Here is a 24,135-nt window from a genome sequence, read left to right as displayed (position 1 = left end):
AGAAACTAAAGTTAGTGTGCTGCCACTAAATTAAAAACAGGTGGGATGCTCTGAACCTACTGATGCTGGACTAAGCATGGGCTAACTGCAGGTGAACTGTCCTGTAAGTGTCACTGTACATATGGAGGGAGCTACAGTAGGACAGGAAGTTCAGAAGATGGACCTAACAGAAATCCCTCCTCACCACTCCACTGTAAAAGATTAAGCTTCAGTATTTATTTTTTTCACAAAGCAGTTAAATTATGTTGCCACTGCCCCACAGTGATATTGTTTACAGGTGCTGTTGCTGGACTTTTGGTACCATTTTTTGACGTTATGGGCTTGATGTAGATGACTTTGAAAACTGGCAGTATTTTGCTTTGTCTGAGGTCTTAGTCATGGCAACAGCACAATGCCTCAGGAATGCTTCAGGTTGATCCACGTCTTTATATTGTTCTTTTAGCAAATCAGCACTTTTCTGGGAACTGGGGGCCTGGAAGTTCCAGGTATTATTTCTGCTTCAACTTCCTGAGATACTGTACTTGTCTGTTCTGACCTTGTCTGCCAAAGTCATGTTTCCCCCTCATATCTGCTGGGAATCCAAGCTGTATTCACGGTTCTCACAGCTGATTCTGAGGCATGTAGAAAATGCTTGACAGCTATCAGCCCCCACATCCAATAACAACTGGTTCCTTCCTCTTCCTGGGGAAGTGTAACATCCTCTGAGAAGAACTATCCCCTGAGGAATGCACGAACAGCAAGCAAGCCTTTCACACAGGAAATTACTACTATTGCACTTGCAGAAAAGTGTCTCTGTCACTTGGATTGTCAGTCTATAATGAGCTTCCTGCTGACCTAGATGATGATTTACTACTGATCTGAGTGCCATTTGTGAATCATTTAGCTTAATGGAAGTAAATGAAGTTAGCATTCAGTAGCTCTACTACTGTAAACATCTGTTATAATTTTTTTTCATTCATTAGCACAAGTTAAGTTTTGAACTTCTTAGTATTCATGGCACTTCAATAATTCTGAGATCCCACATTTTCTAAGACAGAGAAACAAAGGAATGTTTGGCTTGATTCATAGTGTGTGATTCCCTTAGAAAAGGTTACAAGGTTTTATTTTTGTTTATCTTAAACTGAGTAATAAATTTGTGCCACAGATGAAGCATGCCAGAAAAGGTGATACTATGCTCTTGACTTACTCTATGTTCTTAAGTATTACTGGAATCTAAGTTTGGCACAGTGTGCTTTCAAATTAGTTGTGCAATCTTGAATATAAAATTAAGTATTTATAACAAATATGCTATTAAAGTGATTAATGCAAGTTTGTTACTAAAGGAAATGCTTTAATTGTGTTTAAATCTCTTATTTTTCTAAATAACGGGGCTCGAACGAGTGCTACTAAATTCTATTTATCACTGAGATTACAGTGATATCTAAACAGGATACTTTCTGCTAGTTTGCTGTGAGAGTTTCTTGCTCCATGTGAGATGATGGAAACACTGAGTTGCTTAAAATGGGATTTGCAGAGACTTTTAAAATAAAATTCAGTACAAGAGCAGAGATGTTTTTCATACAGGTCTCATCCAACAGATGTTTGATGCAGAAAAAAGTGTGAAAATCTTTTGGTTTCATCTTCCATTTAAACAGTTTTGAGGTCGGAAATTAGGTAGAACAGTGCTAAAGGATGATCTCCCAGTCATTTTATCTTAACAACTGTTTTTGTTCAGTTGCATCCAAGTCAATTCCCTGATCTGCTTAGCTATCCAAACACTAATATCAGCACAAAAGAAATAGTGGGAAAAATGATGTGGATATTAAATAGGTTAGTGCTGGCTGTAACTCAGTTTAAGTTAACGAGTGTCTGTTGAGCCCATGTATTTAGTCTCAAGAAAGACCAGCTGAAGTGATTGTACTGTAACACATACAGATGTGTTATATACATGGCACCTCTGAGCATAACCTTTCTTAAGATGCTGTCCAGGGAGAAGACACGAGCAAAGCAGGTGATGGTGGTGGCTTCCTTTTGTTGAGGCAGTAGGTGACTTGGGTTCAGTTCTCCTTTGCAGCTTTAGAGGGTTCAGCCTGCTTTCTTTCATCTGTGTGGCTCTACCTAAATAGCAAGAAATGAAGACAGATACTGAATGGAAAAGATTACTTTTCCAAGCAGTTATTTGTTCTTACAGGTGTTTTGCCATTTCTTACACATTGCTTTGGAAGTATAGACACAGAATTTCTGTCACGTTTTTACCAGTGTAATGTAACAGTATAATACTACCTCTTGCTCTAGCTACTTTCAGGTAGCTAAAATTATATTGAGGCTACTGTAGTTCTTCACTCAATAACCTAATCATATTTGATTTTATCATTTCAATCAGTTACATATTATGATACTGTAATTCTTTTCCAAAACGTCTACTGTCCAGTCTATAATTTGATAGCACCTTCATCTCTGCGATCTTACCCTTGAACATGATGTTGCATTTGGATGGTTCAATGAAATCCGTTTGCCAAACAGCCCTGACTGTTTTAGATAGCAGTTTCCAGTATATCTCTTTTACATCATCTGCTAATTTCACATTTCTCATCTTTTTTTTTTTTCTTTCTCAAATCATATTGATTTGCATTATGTTATGTCTTAAGTATTTGCTAGTTATGTTGTAAATCAACTTCTCACTGTTTTCCCTGACATTATTCTCAAGCCAATTGTGACCTCTGACCGCACAGTTATCCTGTTTATCCTTTCTAAATATTGATGGATTGTTAGCCTCCCCATTCTCTTGGTATTTTTCCAGGATAAAAGCAAAAAAAAAAAAAAAGCAGTACTATTAGCCTACCTGTCAAGTTATTTTAAAACCATTGAGTACAAACTGTGTAACCCAAGCTTTAAAAATATTTGCATGCAGTGCAAGTTGTTTAACAGTTATTCTGATTATGGTTGAAATCAAGAGTATTTTACCGTAAGTGCAATTACTGCATTCATGTTCTGACTAAACAGAAGGTAAAATTACCTTATTAACCACTTCAAAAAAAATTCTGCATCGCTCTCTAACATCTCTAGCTATTAGGAGTATTATTGCTAGGATTTCTTTTGGTTCTGATATTTGTAAAGTACAAATAATCTTTGAGTGACAGAAACAGTGTATGCCAACTTCCTACATATCTATGTTGCAAATGTTTTATTTGAAGCTTTTCCCTTGTTTTGCAGTAATTGTAAGTTCTATTTCTCATGTATGCATTCTCTGGTCTCCAATAATATGTAAACTTGTGCCAGATCCTTTCTCCCAGTGGGAGTACTTATTGATTTTTCTCCTTTAGCTCACAATCTATTCTTAGGAAACTTATCTGAAATCAGTTCTTTAAGATACCACTATCATATTCCTCTGTCAGACCCTTTAAAGTCTGCAACAAGTTCAAAATGTAGAAATGAGGTGTGGGGACAGCCAGGCAGAAATGAGTGGACTAAAATGACCTTTTTATTGCTCTTAATTCTAATGGCTATAGAGTTCTTGCTGATGCCATCAGTTATCCCAGTCTGCTGCATTTTGTCATTTATAGTTTATGGTCATTTGTGTGATTCTGCTAAGTTGTGAAAACCAACAGTACTTTTTATGTATCTGTGAGCACTGTAACTCCCCAAGAGGAACTTGGCATTTAGGATTGGAATGCTAGCTATTGATCTGGGATTATAGTGCTAACTACTTTCATTTTTATTTTCATTTTAACATCCTTTCATGTACAGTATGTGGTACACAGCAGTGTTATGTGTCTTCTTCCATATTCCAGAGTGCGTGGCATCCCACATGCTGACTAGACCACTACCTGTCATAACTGATACTATACAATTGATTACTCATTGTTTAGCTCTCCTGTGCTGCTGAAAGCATACAGTTGGCCTGAATCAAATAAAAATAATAAAGGGAATATAACACCTTTGTCTGGTTTACATGCCTTTTAGCATGGTTGTTTTTGTATATCCCAGTGCAGTTTTTCGTTAGTGGCAGCTAGATATCTTTCTATATTTTTCTTTCAATGCAATTGAAAGTTTTTCACAGTAAGGGTGGTGAGGCACAGGCACAACCTGCCCAGAGAGGTGCCATCTCTAGTTGGCATAGGATGTTCATTGCTTTTTATTGTCGTTATTTTTCTGTTGTAAGTATTATTGCTTATTTTACGGAGCACAATCCTCAGTTTCCTCTAAATGCCAGCCAGCTCCTTGATTAGACCATTTTTAAAGGGTAGTGGTTCTCCCTTTGCAAATTGCATAGCTACTACAGAACTTAGCTACTGTGAGAATTTCATGTTAAGGGTTAGGTTTATCCAAATCCAGGGAAACACAGCTTAGCTATTAAGTTTTTGTGGATCCCTTTAGTGGATCCGACTGTGCAGGGAATTGTCGACATTAGAAATAAAAATCAAGTGAAAAAAAAAAAAAAAAAAAAAAAAAAGGGAACTTCAAAAAATAATGTTTTCTGCTTTTAAAGGTTAGGTATTACTGATAATCTAAGAATTTAAGAAAAGCTCAGGGAAATATTATTTGCTTCTAGCTGCATGTACACAAATATTAATGGACTGCTATGATCTGTTATTGAGCAGTTTAAATTAATTTTTGTACTTCTTTGGAAAAAAAGCTTTTTTTTTTTCTATGTTCTCTTGACAAGAAAGGAATATGGAATGAATTATTTGATTCGTTTACTAGATTCTGAACATGTGAAATTACCGTTTTTCAGCTTTTTTTCTGACCAGCAGCAATGGTAAATAAAGTTACTGGGGAAAAGCTGACATAGTAAAACAATGTAGCCAGTTTTCAGTATATGTTTGATAAAACACTGCTAATGCACAATATGATTTATTTACATAAAACTTTAGTCTGTCGAGCCTGTGAACAGAAATGTTTAGTCTTTTATACTGTTACAGCAATGCTAAATTTAACATAACTGTAATCCTGGTAAAAATGAATCTGATGAATCAGTTCATTCCTGTAAGGGCATCAGGATTTCCACTAATTTTGCATTGATGTTTTTAAAAACAAATTAGCAGGTAGTTTTTATTGTATTGTACTGACCTCTTGACCTCTATAAACTCAGCTGGCTTCAGATGGAATTTGCTGTTTTCATGGTTAAGAAAATGCTACCAGTGAAAATACACGTTTTGCTAAGGAACATAGTTGGATAGTCTTGCCTGGTGTGCCAGCTGTGAATTTGTATCCTGATAGCACCAGCAGCCATGGCTGGATTCCACGTACTACCAGTAGTGATGGCATTTGCATGGAAGAGTGAATATTTGCTTGCCAAATTGGATCAGTTGCATTTACAATAAGTATTTTCAATTTATATGTTTGGATTCATTTAGATTGGACATTCTTTTAAGATCTAGAGAAGGTTAAGGTGTATAAGAAACTATGAAAGCCTTTGAATTAAATGTGAAATCCTGTATTGTGAGTTGTTCTGAAAGCGTTCTGCTCAAACTAGAAATGTTTGGTTGAACTTTTTCAAGACAAGCTGCATAGTTTATATTATTGCCTGAACACAAAACTTCCATTAAAGTTTGCAAATAAAATATCAGAACAACCACATCAGATAACAACGGGCAGAGAACTGCAGTCTGACACATGGCAAGTTCTTGCTGTGCTTAATGCTGATTCATGTGCGTGCAAGAGAAGAGAGGAAACCATGAGTGCTGTCATCAGCTGAAACCAAGGGGAAGTTTTCTGCAGTAGAAACTGATAAAACGGATTGTGATTTAGCATGCTGGGTGTTAGTCTACTAGATTAGAGAGCTTTATTTTTTGTGGATCATTTCTTCATTCAGAAAATAATTTCAAAGCACTAGAAACTATCTGCCTCTAGTTATGGCCTGCCAAAGATACATACATACATACGTGCATTCCCTTGTATGGTTCACTTCAGCATATCCACAGTGAAACATTTTAGTTTGAGGGGTGGGTTCACAAGATGGAGGAAAAAACAGTGATGACCATACCATCATTACTTCTCCTGAGAAACTTCCCATGATTAAAAACAAACAAACAAACAAAGAGAAAACCCAGAAAGTCAAGCTATGGTGAGATGGGAGACCGCACTGTCAACTCTTTGCTTGTTGGTCTATTTTGAGCTCTAATGCCCTATTTATGACTAATTGTTTGTAGTTGTTTTAATCACAGTATCAGAAATGTTTTAGTATTAGCTGGCAAATGTGCCATGTGTTCAAAATTTAAAGCATTATTTTTGAAAAGCAGGCCATGCCAATTTTTGTGATTCATTAGGAAGCTTACCAATGTCACTTTTTCATATAAGCCCATCTTAATTATAAGATCATTAGGGTATTCATTTGGAAGCTGTTGTGTATATTTTCTGAATTCAAAGAGCTCTTAGAAGGCTGAAGCCTAATGATTTTCAATTGAGTGACATAGACATGTATTATTTCCTACCTTTTTTCTCCTAATTTTTTTTTCTCTATAAATAAAACCACTCAGGCGTCTTGATATATGGATGCATTTTGCTCAAATTCTATTCTTATACATGATCACAGATCTATGATCTGTGAATGTTTCGTGGGAAAACATTTTGGAATATGCAGAGATGATCAGATCACATGTAAGGATTTTTCAGAAATGGATTAAGTACCACCCACAGAGTTTTGTCTTATTTTGCTCAACGGAAAACAAAGATGAGCAATTATGGTTTGCTGCTTATGACATCATTTATAGGCTGAATTTAATTTTCTACTGAACATCCGCTTGGTAATGTCATGGTAATAACTTCCTATTGATTAATTAAATCTGCTCCTTCTCCTCCTTGTTTATAACTCACATGAGTTTGTCCAAATGTGAGTCTGTTTCATTACTGAAGAGCTATGAATGGAAACAATGTATAGATTTTAATTTTCTTCTGAGTTTGCTCCAAAGTAACAATTTTAAATTGTTACCTTATTCAAATTTATTCTCTTACAATAAGGAGCAGCTCAGAAGTTTTACAGAGTATCACGTTTTTGTTTTTGTTTTGTTTTGTTTTTTAATTAGAAGGCATTTTTACAACATTCCTGGCAATTTGTGTTATTTTTATGTTTGTATATATTATTTGTATGTTTGTAATATTTGTAATATTTTTATTCTATTCCTTAGGACACTGAATTTGCAAAGCAGTATGCCATAACCAAAGCCAAACAGTATTGGCTGGTGTTTAAATATAGTTACTTAGGTTGCTCCAAAAGTAACTCCAACAGATACCAAGAACACAGTAGCACTGTTTAATGGAGCAAGACAGCCTCAAAACCCTATTTTTCAACGTAGTCACAACCATTAGCTATGCATTTTCACCAGCAATGAATAAGACCCTGCATGCAATGTTCATAAAAATCTGCACCAGCAGAGGCAACCCACTGTTTCACAGCTGCTATGACCGCGTTGTTGCATTGAAAATGTTGCCCATACAATCTGTCTTTCACTGGCCTTAACAGATGGAAGTCAGAAAGCACCAAATCTGGACTATACTGTAGGTGTGAAAGGACTGTCCAGCCAAGGCTGGCAATATGCTTCATGGTATTCAAACTAGCATGGAGGTTTTCAAAGGATGTCTACAAAAAAAATATATCGTACCAACTGGATGTTTTTCAGTGGCACTTTCAACTTCCCTTTCTCAATTGTTTGCATTTCATAAGGCACGTGATGATCAAGCAGGCAGTGTGTCCCACCTAAACTGTCTCCAGGCTGAGTGTACTCTAGAGAAAACATTCTTGACAGAGAATCACCCAACTTGCTTCTAAGTCTCCCATGCCCTTGGCGACTCATCAACGTGCCTTGATAATCTTATAAAGGTTTGCCACTAATTCCGTCTAATAATTTACATTCTACAGAATTATTTTAGAGACTTAAGAGACAATTTTTAATGGTTCACAATGATTTTTAGATTTTCACTTGAAAAATCTATTCAGCATTACAATGTAAGTATTTTGACCATGTTGTAGACATTGTGTATTTTAAACTCATCAGATAAGATAGAAATTTCCTTTTTTTCTTTTGCTCAGTGCTTGGATACTTTCATCAGCACTCAAGATGTTTCAGAGAAACTGCTAAACTGGAACTACTTATTTTATAACAGTTGCGGATATTGCAAACATAATTAGAGATAATAAAATGTGATTGTCTGTTTCTTTCAATTTTTGTTTATTTTTAAACTATCTGAAGGTAGAAGTTCGGAGAAATTGCAAAAGGATTAATAAATCAGGAAAAGTTTTTATGAGGGATCCTCTAAAGAATTAGTGATGATTTAACCTATCCTGACTCAAAAGGACCTTTAAATCTTCGAGGCACAAATAAAAGCAGAAGTGATTGGGAAGATCATGCTCTTTCACTTACCCTGAAGCAATATTTATACAGCAAAGTTATTTCCCTCGTGACATGGTGTGGATCTTTTCTGTTTTCTTTTCCTGTTTCCTGAAGAAATTGGTTCTCAAAAGAGTAGTGCAACTAAAGAAACATCTAAAAGCTACTTTTTTGTTCTTTTAGCAGAAAACTCATACCAAAGAGAAATTTCATACTATGGAGTGGAACCCTTGTGATCATCCAGTCACATATGGAATTTTCATCCATATGACTGCTTTGAATGAATTCCTTTGTGAGCTAGAGCTATCTTTTTGAATTAAACTCAGGGCAGCAATAGTATTTGAGCTTTAATTCAAGCTCTAGTAGTAATGCATTTAGTTCTTCAATCAAGTACCTGAAAATTGTTTGTGTTGAAATCATTCGTAAAGACTGCTGAGATTTCTCAGTACATCGTGTGTGATTATTGCCTCATCTGTCACAGCTGAAATTACCTCTTAGGTCAGAAGGAGTTGAAGTGTTATGAATTGGACGTGGTACAAGAAGCAAATCTGAAGGCCATTGTGTGTACATGTGTAAAGACTTCTAACAATATAAAAACAGATCTTTCTGCTGATTTTCGTGTATTATTCCAATTAAACGAAGACAAGGGCAACTGAATATTCAAATGGTGTTTCTTTATTTAAGGATGATGTCAGCAATGAAGATTTGCAGTATCCCTCTGCTTCGGTCTTGGCAACAAGTTCAAAGAGGAAGTCTGAGAATGAGAGCGAATCAGTTATGCATAATGTGGACAAGAAAATAGGCATCTCCCCATCCCTGGGTAATGCTCTGGAGAACATTGTGGAACAGCTGGATGTTTTGACTCTAGTAAGTATGCAAGAACAGATAGCACTCACAGTGGAAAATAATAATTTTATCAATGGTGAAAAAAACAGGAACTATGCTCGTAAATCAGAATGTTAAAGTCTCTAGGCTTCAATGATTATATAGTCAAATGACTGTTTTGTTTCTTGCCTTTCAGCAAACACTGATTGCATGTGTTGTGTTTCCTAAAGTCAAAGCTTCCTGCTATGTAATCGTAAAGATTATTACTGTGTTTTTAACTGTAGAAGAAAAAAATTCACTATTTTTCAATAGTGAGATCTAATGTGGATTCGCCAGAAGCCAGTTGTTGTGTTGACATTGTCAAATTCCAGCTTGAACAGTCATGCATTAGTAGGGGATGAACAAAGTAAATTGGCAATGTACCGTTAAATCCTTCTTCAAACTCAGTGCTCAAGATATTGGCTTAGGTAGGAATCTATGCAGTGGATCATTCCAAGTGTCAGTGAAACAGCACACATGTTAGTCTCTGTCAGTAACTCTGAGTTGCTTGTTTGCAAAAGCACAATACTTATTTTTGCTGATCCAAATTCAGACAATTTGTCTTAATACACTACTTTATGGTCTGGAATGTATTAACATTAATCAGTAATAGGAGTGGTTAGGATTTTTTCTTAATTCTTCTGCAATATGTATCTTAACTGAAGAAATATGTTTTGAAAAGTTTGGAGTCAAAGCATCAGCTGAAGATTATTTGTGAGGTAAGTTGCACTGGGAAGAAACTGTCAGCCTGTGTCTGGGAACCTACCCTTCTTGAGGAAGACGGTCTCTTGGAGAATGCCTTTTAATATTGCTTTTTTTTCACGCTTCATTTATTTTTTATATCTTTAAAGTTTCTTTCAGGCTTTTGGAAGACATCATTTGGGGTCGCTGTTTATGGCAGTTTTTATATTGCAATATGGAGGCAGCTTTCACATAGTATTTCTGAGTAATTTTTATGTACACATAAATATTGTACACACATGTACAGCTTTTTTTTTTCATTAAAACAATTTAAAACCTTTGGACAGTCTTCATAGATACAAATCCATCATTCTTAAATACAGTTGTAAATAGTGGAGCAGCTAGGGCAAAGCCATCTTTAGGCTATTTTTTTGTTGAGTTAAAAGGATTTTTTTAAATGTTACCATTTTGTACACTTTCGTAGTACTGTGTGAATGATATAAAAACATACTAAAGCTATTGCTACTGTCCTCCTCATGCAGACAATTTCAATCCTGGAACAACGGCTGACTTTGACTGAAGATAAGCTGAAAGAATGCTTAGAAAATCAGCAAAAAAATTTACCTCAGGGAAGACAGGAAGAATAAAAGATGAAAATGAACTGCATTGATTAGTATGTTTTGTATTTTCACAAGGAAATAATAAATGTTGCTTCGTTGGATTTGACTATAAGTGGAAAAAAATTCCTTTTCTTCTTATCAATGTAATAAAAACTGAAGAAAAAAATTTATGATATTTTAAACATTGGTAGCAAGCAGACACTCTGGTTAGACATTTAGTAAAGTGCAGCCCAGCCAAAAGTAATATCAGCCAAAGGTACCATCAAAAGTAGTATCCCACTGAATGTTTTTAGTTACAGGTCTCTTATCTCAGCCTAATAAGATCTTTAAATTAAACAACAAGATGTATGTTTTTAGATAAAAAAACACTTGCCATGGAAGTGCACTATGCAGATTTTTCAACTCAGGTAGGGGCTGTGAAAATAATGCTCATTGTTCTAAGGCAATATTACTCTAGCACATGAATTAAATAAGGTCCAAGTACCCCTATATGCTTAAGTGCCAGAAGTATTCTTTGTCTCTTATGGACTGTCAGATATTTTACCATAAGCTTATGACATTTACTCTTCATCTTCTACATATTTTAGTGATGACTGCAAGATCTAGTGTAATAACTTTTAGTTACAAATATGAAGTCATGTAAATGTTGAAACAGTGATTGTATGTGTGAATTCAGATGCAAGACGTGTGCGTTGTTGCACTTCTCATCCAGCAGAATTCATTTTTCATTTTTAGTGAAATGAGAATTAGCTTCATATTTCTGAGGAGTACATCTGAACCAAACACACAGTGACTCAAAGTCTCTATCACAAATACAAAAGATCCCCATCCTCCAAGGACTTCCACAGGTGCTCACGTTTCTTGTGCTATGAATTCTCCTCATCGTTTAATGCGTTATGAATAATTAAGCCACAATCAGTAAAGACATTGTGTGAGTCAGTTTGCCACGTATAATGAATTTTGGTTTTATTTGTAATAAAAATGCAATTTTTAGAAAGGTGTAATTGTAGGTATTGTTCTTCAGTAGAGAACATCTCTGCTTCTTTATGTCTACCTATTACCTTTTTAAATGGCAATTTAAACACCTTTTGTATATCCACAATCAAAAGTAAGCAGTCATCCCTTTCTGCAACTTCGCGTTTTGTAGGTTGAAAAAATAGGACACTTGAAATGGGGGGAGCATCTTAATCCAATTCTGCAACTGAACGTATATAGATAAAGCCCATTTCCCAAGCTAAGCCTCATTAACATCAATAGAATTCAGCTGAAGTACAGGAGTACCATGCAAACACCACTGCAGTTGGTGCCAACGTAATGAGCAGTCAAATGTTCTCTTATAACTTTTTATTTTCTCTTATAGTACACCTTTGGATAGCCAGAAGTCATATCAGTTCGTAATTAGTAAACACTGAATTTTGCCAACAAGTTCCACTTGTTTTCAGCTCGGCTTTAAATAGTGCTGTATATTGTGAAGAAACAACCTACAAGCTTTCCAGTCATGACTATTTCTATGCAACATCCTATGCCCTGATTTTTTAGTGGAAGGATAGTCTTACATATTCCAATGTGTACAGCCTGACCTTTGATTATGCAATTGTTTATAGTGCTATATAATGCAGAGTTATGTAAATACTGTCTTTTAGGTCAGATGTATTTTGTGGTTTTGCATTTGGAAATATTCTTGTGGTCTTTGCCTTTTCTTGGTTTCATTACAAGGCACAAAACCATGCAGCTGTTAAAAACTTGACTTACTTCTTGTTTTTTTTTAATGGACTACATATTTTTTATTTCTATATCAACAGGATTTTTTTGTTAAGCTTTTCAGGAATTATTTATCAACAACATATGAAAATATATATTTTTTTGCTTTATATTTTAATAAAATTTTTGCTTTTGTCTTCCCTTCTGCCTTTGGATGCCTACCTGTGCGACCTGCTGTAGGGAACCTGCTTTGGCAGGGGGGTTGGACTCGATGATCTCTGGAGGTCCCTTCCAACCCCTACAATTCTGTGATTCTGTGATTCTGTTAACTCTGCCTTCTTCCTTTTCAATATATATACAATGGGAGCATTTAATACTTATGTGTGTGAATCTGGTGAATTAATGTAACATTCACAAATTAAGGTATGCTATTTTCATTCAGTCAGTAGTCTGTTGATACTGAAGTGCTCAGAATGCCTGACACCTGGGATATCTGTATAATTAGAGATGATAGTTTGATAAAAGTGTGGAGGTATTTTCCTCAAGCTGTGAGCGCTCTCCTAAAATACAACCACTACCAGCTAACGCGTTTCTTTAAAGGAACTTTCACATGGGCTATTAGCCTTTTTTCTTGATCCATATAATTTCAAGTAGGGCTACAGAATAAAAAACTTCCTTTCAAAGTGGCTGAAGGAGTTGCTTAAACTCTCAGAAGCAAGTATTCTCAGTATTGCAAGGGCGGCTGAATACCAATTCAAACAAATAATAGTTGTGTCTGAATGGCACGCTTCAAAGTGTGGTAGGTCCCTGATGTTTGTGAGTGTGTGAGCATGGCACAACAAGTAGCCCTGCCTGAGTCCCCTGGAAGATTTGCCAGGGGAACAGAACTGCAAGTTCATAAAGTTTCATAGTGTTAGGAAGTAGCTTAGCGACTCGTCTTAGATAATTCTGCGGAGATTTCCAGTCAAAGCAAAAAATGCTTTGTGCGAATTGAAAGAAATGCTGTTGGCTGCTGCTAAGTTCCATTTGTAATTCCCATCAAAGTTCAGTCATTCATTTTAATGGAGTTCCTATCCCGAGCATTGTGTGCAGCATGATACTGAAGCAATCAAGGTATTTTCCTGAGTTCTTTACTTCAGATAGTTCCGTCTCATCTCTTTGAAGCACATGTAGAGGTACGGGCTTTGCCATGCGCTAGACACCAAGTGGCTCATACTCCAACTTGGGCCTAGAAGGCACTTCTGATATGAATGTACAGGTTTTCAAATGCCCGGGCAAAACCAGGCTGGGATGTTAATCTATGCCAGTAATCAGTTGTATATTATGGACCAGACTGACAACTCAAAACACTATTCTAGGTTTTCTCTCACTCTCTCTCTTCTTTTTTTTTTTTTTTTTAAATTTAATTTGATTTTATTTTGTCCATATCCATACATTCTCCAAAAATCTCCACTGTTTACCTTTTGCTGTTGCTGCCATGTCTTCTAAAGCCCTCGTGTTTTGGAAAACCAGTTCCTGGAGATGAATGTATCAGAACAACTCCCCATGTTGTTTATTGCTTTTACGCATGTAAGACAACAATTCATTGTTTCATTATCATAATCATTATGATGAGAAACTTAAACCACAGGCTTACGTTCTGATTAAACTTACCTTTTGGGTGGAAAAAATGGTTGTAGACACATTTCTCCTGGCCATTTCCCTGTGCAGATCCCTGTAGCATGACTTATCCCAGGAATATAAATTGCCATCTTTATTTGAATAATTAAGTGCGCTGTACTATTCTTAAGGTAAAAGTTATGTCTTTTTCTTCCTACAAGTCTTTTAACAGGGCTACTGTGTTATTTTAGTTGCTGTATCACACTGCAGAAACACTGAATGAGAGTAGCTGGGATCAGAATGCATTTCCAAGGACATAGCTTTATGTAACCTGTTTACCCTGTAAGACTTGTAAAAATCAGAAATTCTGTACTCTGCCCCAAACAATTAATGAATATGTATGTTCACACTGGATCCAGGAACAGTATGTTTTTGTCAGAGTGCCCCCTCAGGGACTTTTGCACGCTTCGGATGCATAATACAATTGAAGCCGTTTCTTTGTGAGAAAATAGGTTAATAACTTGCCAAAAGGCAGATGTTAATTGGAAAAAGTGCAGACAAGTCCTTTTCTTTACAATGTATATGGATTGTGTTTGTTATGACTTGCATCCAAGAACAGGTGCAGTTTCAATTGACTCAGCTAACAGGATGTGCTGAGTGCACTCCTCTCCAATTTTACTATAAATTTTAAATCCAGCGGAAAAATATAGTTTCCAAACTAGTCAGTGAGTGGTAAGCTACACCTGGTACCTGTATTACAAACATATTTACAATGTATTGTTGAATGTGGACTTAAGCATCTTAGTAACACTAAAATAATGCCCTCGTTTATTCATCAGCGCTGAAGAATTTTATTGGTGGGGAATTTTATAAGACAAAATGTGTCTTCTCTTCCCAAGTGTTTACTTCCTAAGAGATAAAGCAGTTCTAGATGAGGTGGTGTGCCCAGCATGTGCGCTTGCAGCCCAGAAGGCCAACTGTGTTCTGGGCTGCATTAAAATAGGAGTCGCCAGCAGGGGAGGGAGGTGATTGTCCCCCTCTGCTCAGCTCTTGTGAGGCCCCATCTGCAGCACTGCGTCCAGGCCTGGGGCCCCCAGCACAGGAAGGACGTGGAGCTCTTGGAGTGGGTCCAGAGGAGGGCACTAAGATGATCAGAGGGCTGGAGCATCTCTCCTAAGAGGAAAGGTTGAGGAAACTGGGCTTGTTTAGCTTGGAGAAGAGAAGGCTCTGGAGGGACCTCATTGTGGCCTTCCAATATTTGAAAGGAGCATATAAGCAGGAGGGGCAACAGCTGTTCACAAGTGTGGATAGTTATAGGACAAGGGAGAATGGTTTTTTAGGTGATTTAGGTTAGATACTAGGAGGCAGTTTTTACACAGAGGGTGGTGACGCACTGGAACAGATTGCCCAAGGAGGTTATGGATGCGCCATTTCTGGAGGCATTCAAGGCAATGTACATCAAGTGTTGTCAATGACTTAAAGGAGAAAAAATATCCTTACTTTATGTAATTAATGCATTTCCTGCCACAAGGTTACGCAGCAGACTGAGCTCTTTACCCTGCCCCATCATTTTTCCTGTCTTAAAAAGCAAAAATGAATAAAACAAATGAAAAGACACACGCACAAGAAAAAAATACAAAAACATCTGGGTGTAGCAGGTCAGAAGAGCAACTGTTTCATATTTAATCATTCAGATCCATGGGTCTCTTGGGCTTGGCTGCTCACGAGTCCACTGAAGCAAGGATTTTGGTTTGGAGCCAGGTGCCCACCCAACCCTACCTCATCCTTGAAAAGTCACGGACATAACGCACGCTGGCTGTGAAAGGTACGGCTGCCCAGGAAGCAGCTGACTCAGCTTCACCCTGGAGTACTCTGCAGCCTCAGAATCAAAGCTCTTTTCTATGGTGAAACAACATTGGCTCAGACCTGTGCTCCAAAGCCACCCGCGTTAAGACTGTTCTGTTAGGTTTCCAGTCAATAAGGAAAGCTGCTGGTAAAAGAGAGTGTGCATGTTTTTAGAAAGTCTTGATCCTGATTGATTTTCATACCAGGCCAAAATCTTTTGAGATGCTGACTAGATTGAGACCTATGGTGTAGACTGGGCAGTAACACCTAGTCCAGGAATCCTTGAGAAGTGTCAGCATTAATGGTGATACTGCGTCTGCTGGTGGTGGGATCACACAATTTTCACATGCCCGTAGCTGAGCATGGGCATCAGCAGACTTGATGCACTTGCAGAGACAGGAGTGTGCTGGGGAGAAAAGCTGAGGCTCTCAAGGCCATCTAAATATAGGATTCCGTGACTCAGAGTAGTGGTTAGACTTGCAAGTCCCTGTACTGCTTGGGCCCCTGCAGAGCAGGATAAAACAGAGGAGCCTAACTTCTCTTCAAAGCTGCTGAAGAGAAAGCAATTGCCAGAAGACAAGAAGAAAAGACATCCATTAGGCTTCTTTTTCATCCTTTTGTGCTTTGTATTGCAACCAAACTGTACCTCTCTCTCAACTTTTTTTCCTCCTCCCAATCCCTAGAGGAAATCCCTGCTCCTTTTAGAGAAAGAAAACACTGAGAGGAGAAAAAGTAGCAGGATCTCTGTGCTGCAGGATTTCACTTGAAGCTTTTTCTAGCTGCAGTGACGGCTTATGGTGCTTATTGCAGCATCATTAGTAATCGTCAGCTCTATCCTAAGATTAACCATCAGAAGCACAGCGTGTTGGCTGCTGCTTGTTGGGACTTCCTGAACAAGTGCCATAGGACAGAAGTCTGGGAAGCTCAAAGTGAAACAATCCTGCCTGATTTATTTTAAGAAAGAGCCAGGTGAGCCGTGCACAAAGGGCCCTGCTGCTTCGTGCTGCCTTCGTGGTTCAAGCCTCTCAAAATGAAACATCTAAGATGCAATACACTTGGGTGGCAAAAAGGACAGAGTGCTCCTGGCAGCAATTCTTCCTCATGAGAGCATTTGTCCAACATTTTTTCAATCATTCTTTTTATAATTATTTTCACCCTGTGATACATGTTGGATGCACAAAACCCAGGACATATTGCTAAAATCTACAAAAAGCAACTTGAAAGGGAAAGAAGAGACAGTGTTGGTATCTGGCTGTCAGCAGGTTCTGCACTGATTACTGTGTTAATTCTGGTGATTACAAATAAAATGACACTGTGCCTAAAATGTGATGCTCGTGCAAAAGCAGGGCTTAGTCTGTGAGACTTGAAAATTCCTGTACTTCACAAGACTAACTTAGCTTCTAAGAGAAATTTTTTAAGTGCAATAAATTAGATACCTTTATCTTTTCAGTTTAGAAGTGAGTGTAATAGGGCAAAGCATGATAGGTTATAATATTTAATTGTATACAACCATACTGAGTTTCAGGCTGCACCAGTGCCTCTGTACCACTTCACTGCTGTAACACGGTGAGCTTTTGTGCAGCTTCTGCAATCTATTCAGTATTGACCCGACCTATAAATAGTCACATTATCGAGAGACTGCAGGAGCTTCATTAGAGAAGTTGTGGCAGCCGCTCAGTGCTGATCCCAAAAAGCTGAAGCAAGTGGGTGACACCAAGCCTGAAGCATTTGCCGTGTAGGCAAGCCAGTGTCACTGCAACCAACAGAATGGTTTGGGTTGGAAGGGACCTTAGAGATCACCTATTGAAACCCCAGTGCTATGGGTAGGGACACCTACAGATCAGGCTGCCCAGGGCCCCATCCAACCTGAGCACTTCCATGGATGGGGCATCCTCAGCTTTTCTGGGCAGCCTGTTGGAGTGTCTCACCAACCTCTGAGTAAAGAATTTCCTCCTGACGTTTGACCTAAATCCCCCCTCTTGTAGTTTAAAGCCACCCCCTTAGCTGTGCCTCGCCAAGCACACCGCGCTGGTTGCGGTGCCCGTGGGTTTCCTCTCAGACGGCAGCGCGACACTCGGCAGCCTGTGGTCAGGCAGCCACAGCCAGCAGAGCCCGGATGCTGCCAGGGTGGGTGCTGAGGGCCGGGGCCGTGGGACATCCTGCAGGGCGCTGGACCGGCGGCATGGCCACGACCGGGGAGTGACTCATCAGCCCAAAGTCACACGCAGGCAGCAGTGCTGTCCTGACTCAATAGGAAGTCTCCGGCTGAAATCAGTGGGACTTCTCACATGCTTGAAGTTACACGCTGAAAATATCTCAGTCTTGTACGTGGATTCACATAATGGAGGGAAAGAGAAAGAAAGGTTGGGAAGAAACCAATGGCTGACTTTTTCTGACTGTCTGGAAAACAAATGTAGCCATGAAAACCTGACTTTCTGATTCATTTAAAGGTGTACTTCGCTATTCGTTGCACAGCTTTCTGAAATAGAGGCCCTGGAACTGAGGTAAATGAAGAGGGGCCAGTGCTAGGTTTGCACACAGACCTTATCTGCAGCCTTCTGGATGCTCATTCTGAGGAGTCTATAAAACAAGAGAGGTCTACAGCATCATTCAAAATTATAAAAGAGGAAATATCACTCATTTTGTCTTTGCCCCCCCCCCCTTTTAGAAAGAAAAATGCTTTCAGCCACTCAGCTAATTCCAAGCTGTGTATATGTTGCCCGCATTTCTCTCTCACTTCTCTAAATGATCAAGTTAATCATTTCAAAGGGAGCGTTATGCCCTTGTTACATAACCTGAGTACTGGGGAGGGAATTGCCATGTTTTTTTGTGTAATGGATTTGGGAGGAATGGGGAACAATACAAAGCTAGCAATCTGCACTATTTGAAAAATGTTGGCGTGGAAGACATTATGGATGCAGTAAGATCTCCCTACTCTCACCCAGTGTCTCACAATTCCATTTATGTTTGTTTAACTTGTAGAATAACAAAGCTGAGCCTTCAGCCCTCACTGTGAAAACAGAACCAGACCGAAATGCCCGAGGTCAGATTTTTAAGATTTGTTCCACACAAAGAATCACTGACAAAAATATATATAATTTGGCCCATTAGCATTAGCCATCGCACACCCACTTTCATTTTATTTATTATTGGAGGAAGAGCAATGCCATAATAAACAGTGCTGGGAGATTTCCAACAGAACAGGTTTTTGTCAGAGGATGCTGATTTGTCGTAAGCAAAATATTTCACAGAAGCACATCTGTTTGGGTGAGCTTCCGCTGCAGGCCAGGCAGGTTTCCATCACTGTCCTGCCTGACTTCCTGCCAGCCTGCCTGGCTGCTCTCCAGGCTCCGCGGCTCCGGGACGGCTCGGGACTCAACCTGGAATTCTTTCTGGTTCCTTGTTTTTCTTTTTTTCCTCTCTTTTGAAATTAGAGGGAAAAGGTCTTGGAAGAAATATAAACCAGCCCTGCGTGCCTTTTTCCAATTGTTCAGAATTAGTTTTCTGTTGTTTTTAATAATGATGACATCGCACAGCACATCTTGGTTTGTTATACAGGAGAACCGGAATAGTTTTCCTCCCTGATGGAGGCTAAGCTGCCCCTGGAAGTTAAATAGTTTCCATGCCATGTTGAGCTTCATTTCTGAGTGTTTCCTGGAGAACTCCTGGTGACAGTATAATCTCCTCCTCGCTATTTTCTGAAACACTTAATTGCATCACAGTCTCTCTGAAGCAGCAGTGCCTTCCAGCACTGTTTCCCTCACTTGCTTCTCCCAGCCTGGTCTCTGATACAGAGGCAGCATCTACCCCCCACATGGCTTCTGGACACTTGCAGCTGCTGGTCATCATGGTGGACAACAGGTGGTTTCCTGGGACCTCAGGCACCAGATTTACTCTAGAAATCCACCTCAGTGGCCAGCTGCTTGTGCATTAGCTCTGCTGCTGCTTCCTGCTTTATCTGCCCCATTTTTATTGGAGACAGGGATACTTCCTTGCACTTCAGCCTGTGCCCCCTGGGTGGTTGTTTTAGGTTTCTCTTTACACTGTGGTTATCCGCAAGCAGAACCCTGTGCAGAAGTGTGCCCAGGATCTTAGGCTTCAAAGATGAAGCAAATTCTCTTCTACCTCTGAGCACAGGTTACAGGCAATCTACTTTAGCTGCCCTTGTACTCCAGGCTCAACACTTCTTTCTATCAAGCTCCTATAGGTTTTTTCTTCTTCTTTTTTTTCCTGCCAGACCGTAGGTTTTATCAGTGTCTGTGTACTTGGGTTAACTTGGCCTTGGAAAGCAGCTGACTAAGAAGAAGCATTTGGTCAAAATTGAGAAGATCTGGTGAAGTGAACTCTGGAATTTAGTTTTGGTGTTACCATACTGGAGAAAGTGTCTATAAGCAGCATTTTAGAACTTATTAGAGTATCTCATTTTCCCAGATCTCTCAGATTTAATGATATTTTCTCAATCAGGAAACCCATTACATTAGAAATTGGATTGTCCCAAAGGCTAGTGCAGCCACCAGTGCCAGCCTGTCAGAGGTGGTCAAGAGCTGTAGAAAAACTGGAAAAAGAAAGCCATGTGTCGCAGTGCAGTTTTCAAGGTGATGTGAGCTCTGCCAGACCCCAAAACCTCTACGAAAAAGGCTCAAAGTGTTTGGGGTTTGAGTGGAAGAGGCAAAGCCAACAGATGCTGAATGTGGCCAAAGATAGGGAGAAGACAAACGTGAACCCCATTCTGTTGTTGTACCACCTCTGATAACTAGGTTGAATAGTCTTCCCGATGCACCCACAGCCTCTGCCTCCTTCTGCACGAATGCTTTGCCCCTTCCCATATTGCCTGTCCTGCTGTAGCCCGTCGCCTCTTTGCTTATCTCTTCCTCTCTCTGTTTTCACATTCTCTTCTCTCCCATCCTTTTCCTTTAAAACAATGTTTTGCAGCCACAATTAGTGCATTTGGCTGAAGTCTCATTGGGCATACAAGGAACTTTTCCAGATCGCTCATGGGTGGAGTTTCCCAAAAGCATCAGTTTGGTATTAGTGTTGTACAAACAATGGGCCTGTCAAACTGAGCAGCATAAGGCAACCTCAGAATGTGGTGCCTCCCTGCAGATCCCCACTTCCTCTGCGGATCACCTCACACAGCGCAGGCACACAGCAAGAAGTGACCAGGAAGGAGCACAACCACAGCACAGGGGGGATGGATCTGGCTCTCACTCCTTTTTATCTCTCAGTGTCCTCACACTGCTTGGTAGCTGCCCATTCAAGAGGCTGTGAAGAAGTCACGGCTGCTGACACAGCTCAAAATGCAGGCACAGTTTCAAAGTTGTGTGTAAATTACCCAGCTCATTTTTGCCAGCTGTCTTGGGATAATGAGATGTATAATAATGACATTGAGAGCAGCCGCTGTGGGACAGAGTTTGCATCACTACATTGTCTGCAAGAGGATTTTAAGTAAATATTGCAGTTTATACAGAACTAGTATGGCTTGACATAGAGAATTAGCTCATTTGGGAGCCTTACTCCTGGTTAGAAAAAGAGTAGGCAAGAACTCCTACAATAAACTTAAACCACAGACTGGGTGGTAGCCATTACTTCCTACATTTCTTTTTGTAAGAAGTGGTTCCCATAAATTTCTTGAAGTTAAAATGCCTTAAGTTACTTTTCCATTCTTGGTGCACATTTCAGGATGAAATTTTCAGGAAATCTTCAGCTTTTTTTCAGAGAACGACACCCTCTGGATCTTTCCTACAGTTTTTTATCATCAAGAATAGTATGAAAATCTGATGGGATTGAACTGGTGCAGAAGACGCTTGTTCAGCTCACTGAAAGCCATCAGGGAGGATGGCCCAGGTCGGACAGAAAGCAGACACAGTGGGAGTGAGGCTCAGCATGGAGACAGAGTGGAGCAAGGACACAGAAGAGATCTGAGCACTGAAAAGCGCATGAGGATGCTATGAGATACTGAGGAGTTAGAAACAGGGTCAAGGAGATTTGTGGTGCAGGGAGAAGTCAAGCTTGGGGGTAATGGAAGAACTGATCCTGGTCCATGACAGCCTATTTCCTACCACTTTTAGTGTAACATCTTGCTTGACTTAACATCTGTCAAACACCTGGTTTGGTGCTCACTCTGAGTACTCTCACTGCTGTGATGTGAGTGAGGGTGGAGAATAACACCCTGCCACAGCTCTTGGGTGCTGCACCTGCTCAAGAGGCAAAGTCAGCGTGGTGAACCTAAAAGCACAGAGAAAATGCATACAGTGAAAAGTATCTGGAACTGTGCGCTAAAATAGTGTTACTAAGGCAGCTCTGGAGAATTGGATTTTATCTCTGCATCTGTATCATCAACCTGGCAGCTGTACTCTGTGTAGGAAGCAGTGGGATGGAGGTGTGAAAAGGATGGTAAGGAGGGGGATGTGAAACCCAAAACCTGGAGACTGAAGTTGTAAGCAAGTGTTTTGGATCCTTGGTTGAGATCTCAGAGGTGCTACAAAGGAGAAAAAAGGATTTGAACAAGAGTCAAATACTGAAAAGCAATGCTGTGATTATAGGTCCAGTCAATAGCTTTTATGTCAACAGAAGGATGAAGAGGAGTGGAAAGGACCTTTGGAGGAAAATAATTAGTTCGGTGTTGGAAATGTGAAAAGTAGAAATGTGAAAAGCTGCAGATGAGGCATAAGGGCACACTGCCTGCTGTCTTGCCTGAGATAAAGGTTCCACTCTCTATCTAACTGTGGTTTTATGAACCATAGACCATGTTTATCTGCTGCTCTTCCTATTCGATTTATAATGGTGAGTGCATCCTTTTGCATTTTTTTAAATCAATTTGATGCCTGCAAATTGATTTGCCACGCGAGCATCCTCTCCCGCTCTCAATGCGCTCAGGCTCTAATGAGCAGCCCATGCTGCCTTCCACTCACACGCTCATGGCCCTGCTGGCTCCGAGGCATTTTCCAGTCTCCCAAGCATCCTGCAGCACTTTACTCTCGCTCCCTTCTTCCAGCATAGGCTGGCATCACCTCAGTAGTTGTGCCTGCTGCTCTGGCCAACTGCTCCAGCCTACCGAAGGCCACTGGTCCCACTAACCTGCAAGGCGCATCCCTGGGTGCATTCCTCACACATGGCAAGCTCTGGGCTCAGCAAAGGCAGCGAGCTCAGCATGGTGGCAGTGGGGGCCTGAGGGCATTGCTTTCCTGCCAGGCCCAGCACTTTCACTTCAACCTGCATCCAGTTTTCCAGTTTGTTCCTCCCGGAGCCCCCTGTGTGAGGTGCAGTGCCTGGGGGCTCCCATTTCTACCTGTCCCCCTGGGATCTATTTGTTGTTGGGAGCAGGACGTTCAGGTGGAAGCCTGAGCGAAGGTGAAGGAAACCCGCTCAGTGAACTGGAAACTCCCACACTGTGTTGTCAAACATGCTTGTTCACTGGTGTGTAAAAGGGAAGCTGAGGAGAAATGAATTTGAATGCCTTTTAGTTGGGATTATGGGCATATGGTGCAGTGCCATTTGTTTTCCTCTTCCTGCTCTGCAGTGGGGCTTTAAGACCTTCACACATTTGCCTTTATCTGTCATGTCAAAAGGGGAGACAGTGAGAGGCCTTTTTTCTGCCCTTCTGCGAGGCTGTGCTCACAGCCTCTCACTTCACTCTGCACTTTGCCAAAGGAGCGGTCCTGATTTTCAGAATAAGTGCAGCCAGATTGCAGAAGTGGATTAAGCAGCTCCAATTTATTTGTATTAAACTTCTCAGTGGCTCTTGACAGAACTTCTGCTATTTTCCAACAGCAGAAGGGAATGGATTTGAGGGGAGAGGGCAGACATGATGTCCACGGTACCACATGCACACAATACATTTGGCAGCTGGATGGTTAGGTTTTATTGTTACGGCACTATGTTTAGTGTTTTGTAGAAAGCTACTTAGGGAGCCACTTCCCTTGTTGTACAGCAGTTTGTTAGCTGTAAGATCCAGACATGAGCCTTTAATTACGCCTAGCATCTCCGCAAAAGCAATTTTGGTTCTCTTCCCTGCCTCATACGGCATCTTGGGATGCTCTGCAATTGAATGTGAACAAGCTATTGTTTAACAAGGATTTAAATCATCACAGAAATGTTCTGTAGCATCAACTGGGAACGCCTGCTCCCATCTGCCCTGCTCATTTCTCACAGTCACGCTGCGAATGAAGGCCAATAATCACAGAAATTTTGTTTAAAGGTTAAGCACAGAGGAGTGTATCTTCATATGCCATGTGAGTTAATTGCAGGTGAAGATGTGGCTCAGGAACACTTAAAGAGGAAAGTACAGATTGATACTGAGCATCTTTCCCAGCTCTCATAAGCATCTTTCCAGTCACTTTCCAAAGATGTATATTTATTTTTCAGAGGACTTGCATTTGCAGGACACTTAAAAGCTAAAGTTCTCTTAAAAAAAAAATGTCTGGCACTGCTGAAAGACAACGTGAATCTGCTCCTGCCCCTGACACAAACCCTCTGTGGCAGACTTTGAGCAGTCACTGTGTCACAGCATCACAGCCTGA

The 24,135-nt window shown here is 39.9% G+C and overlaps 2 protein-coding genes across 3 annotated transcripts in view; one reads left to right on the top strand and one right to left on the bottom strand.

Annotated features, from left to right (window-relative positions):
- The window catches only part of POC1B (POC1 centriolar protein B), a 41,832-nt gene extending 29,495 nt beyond the window's left edge, over positions 1-12,337 (top strand). Inside the window, exons 11-12 of one of the 2 annotated variants that reach the window (XM_048934645.1) lie at positions 8,991-9,173; positions 10,394-12,337. In XM_048934645.1, the coding sequence (XP_048790602.1) occupies positions 8,991-9,173; positions 10,394-10,498 (288 nt within the window). In that variant the 3' untranslated portion in view covers positions 10,499-12,337. Of the gene's footprint in view, positions 1-8,990; positions 9,174-10,393 lie in introns of those variants that run through there. The other variant, XR_007374731.1, reaches the window with a different exon arrangement.
- Positions 1-24,135, bottom strand: part of TMTC3 (transmembrane O-mannosyltransferase targeting cadherins 3) — a 1,052,995-nt gene that overhangs the window by 569,472 nt on the left and 459,388 nt on the right. The gene's annotated exons all lie outside the window — the stretch shown is intronic.

Source organism: Lagopus muta, chromosome 1 (assembly GCF_023343835.1).
Source record: "Lagopus muta isolate bLagMut1 chromosome 1, bLagMut1 primary, whole genome shotgun sequence".
In the NCBI taxonomy this organism is placed as follows: Eukaryota; Metazoa; Chordata; class Aves; order Galliformes; family Phasianidae; genus Lagopus; species Lagopus muta.
This window is presented reverse-complemented; position numbering and strand designations above follow the sequence as displayed.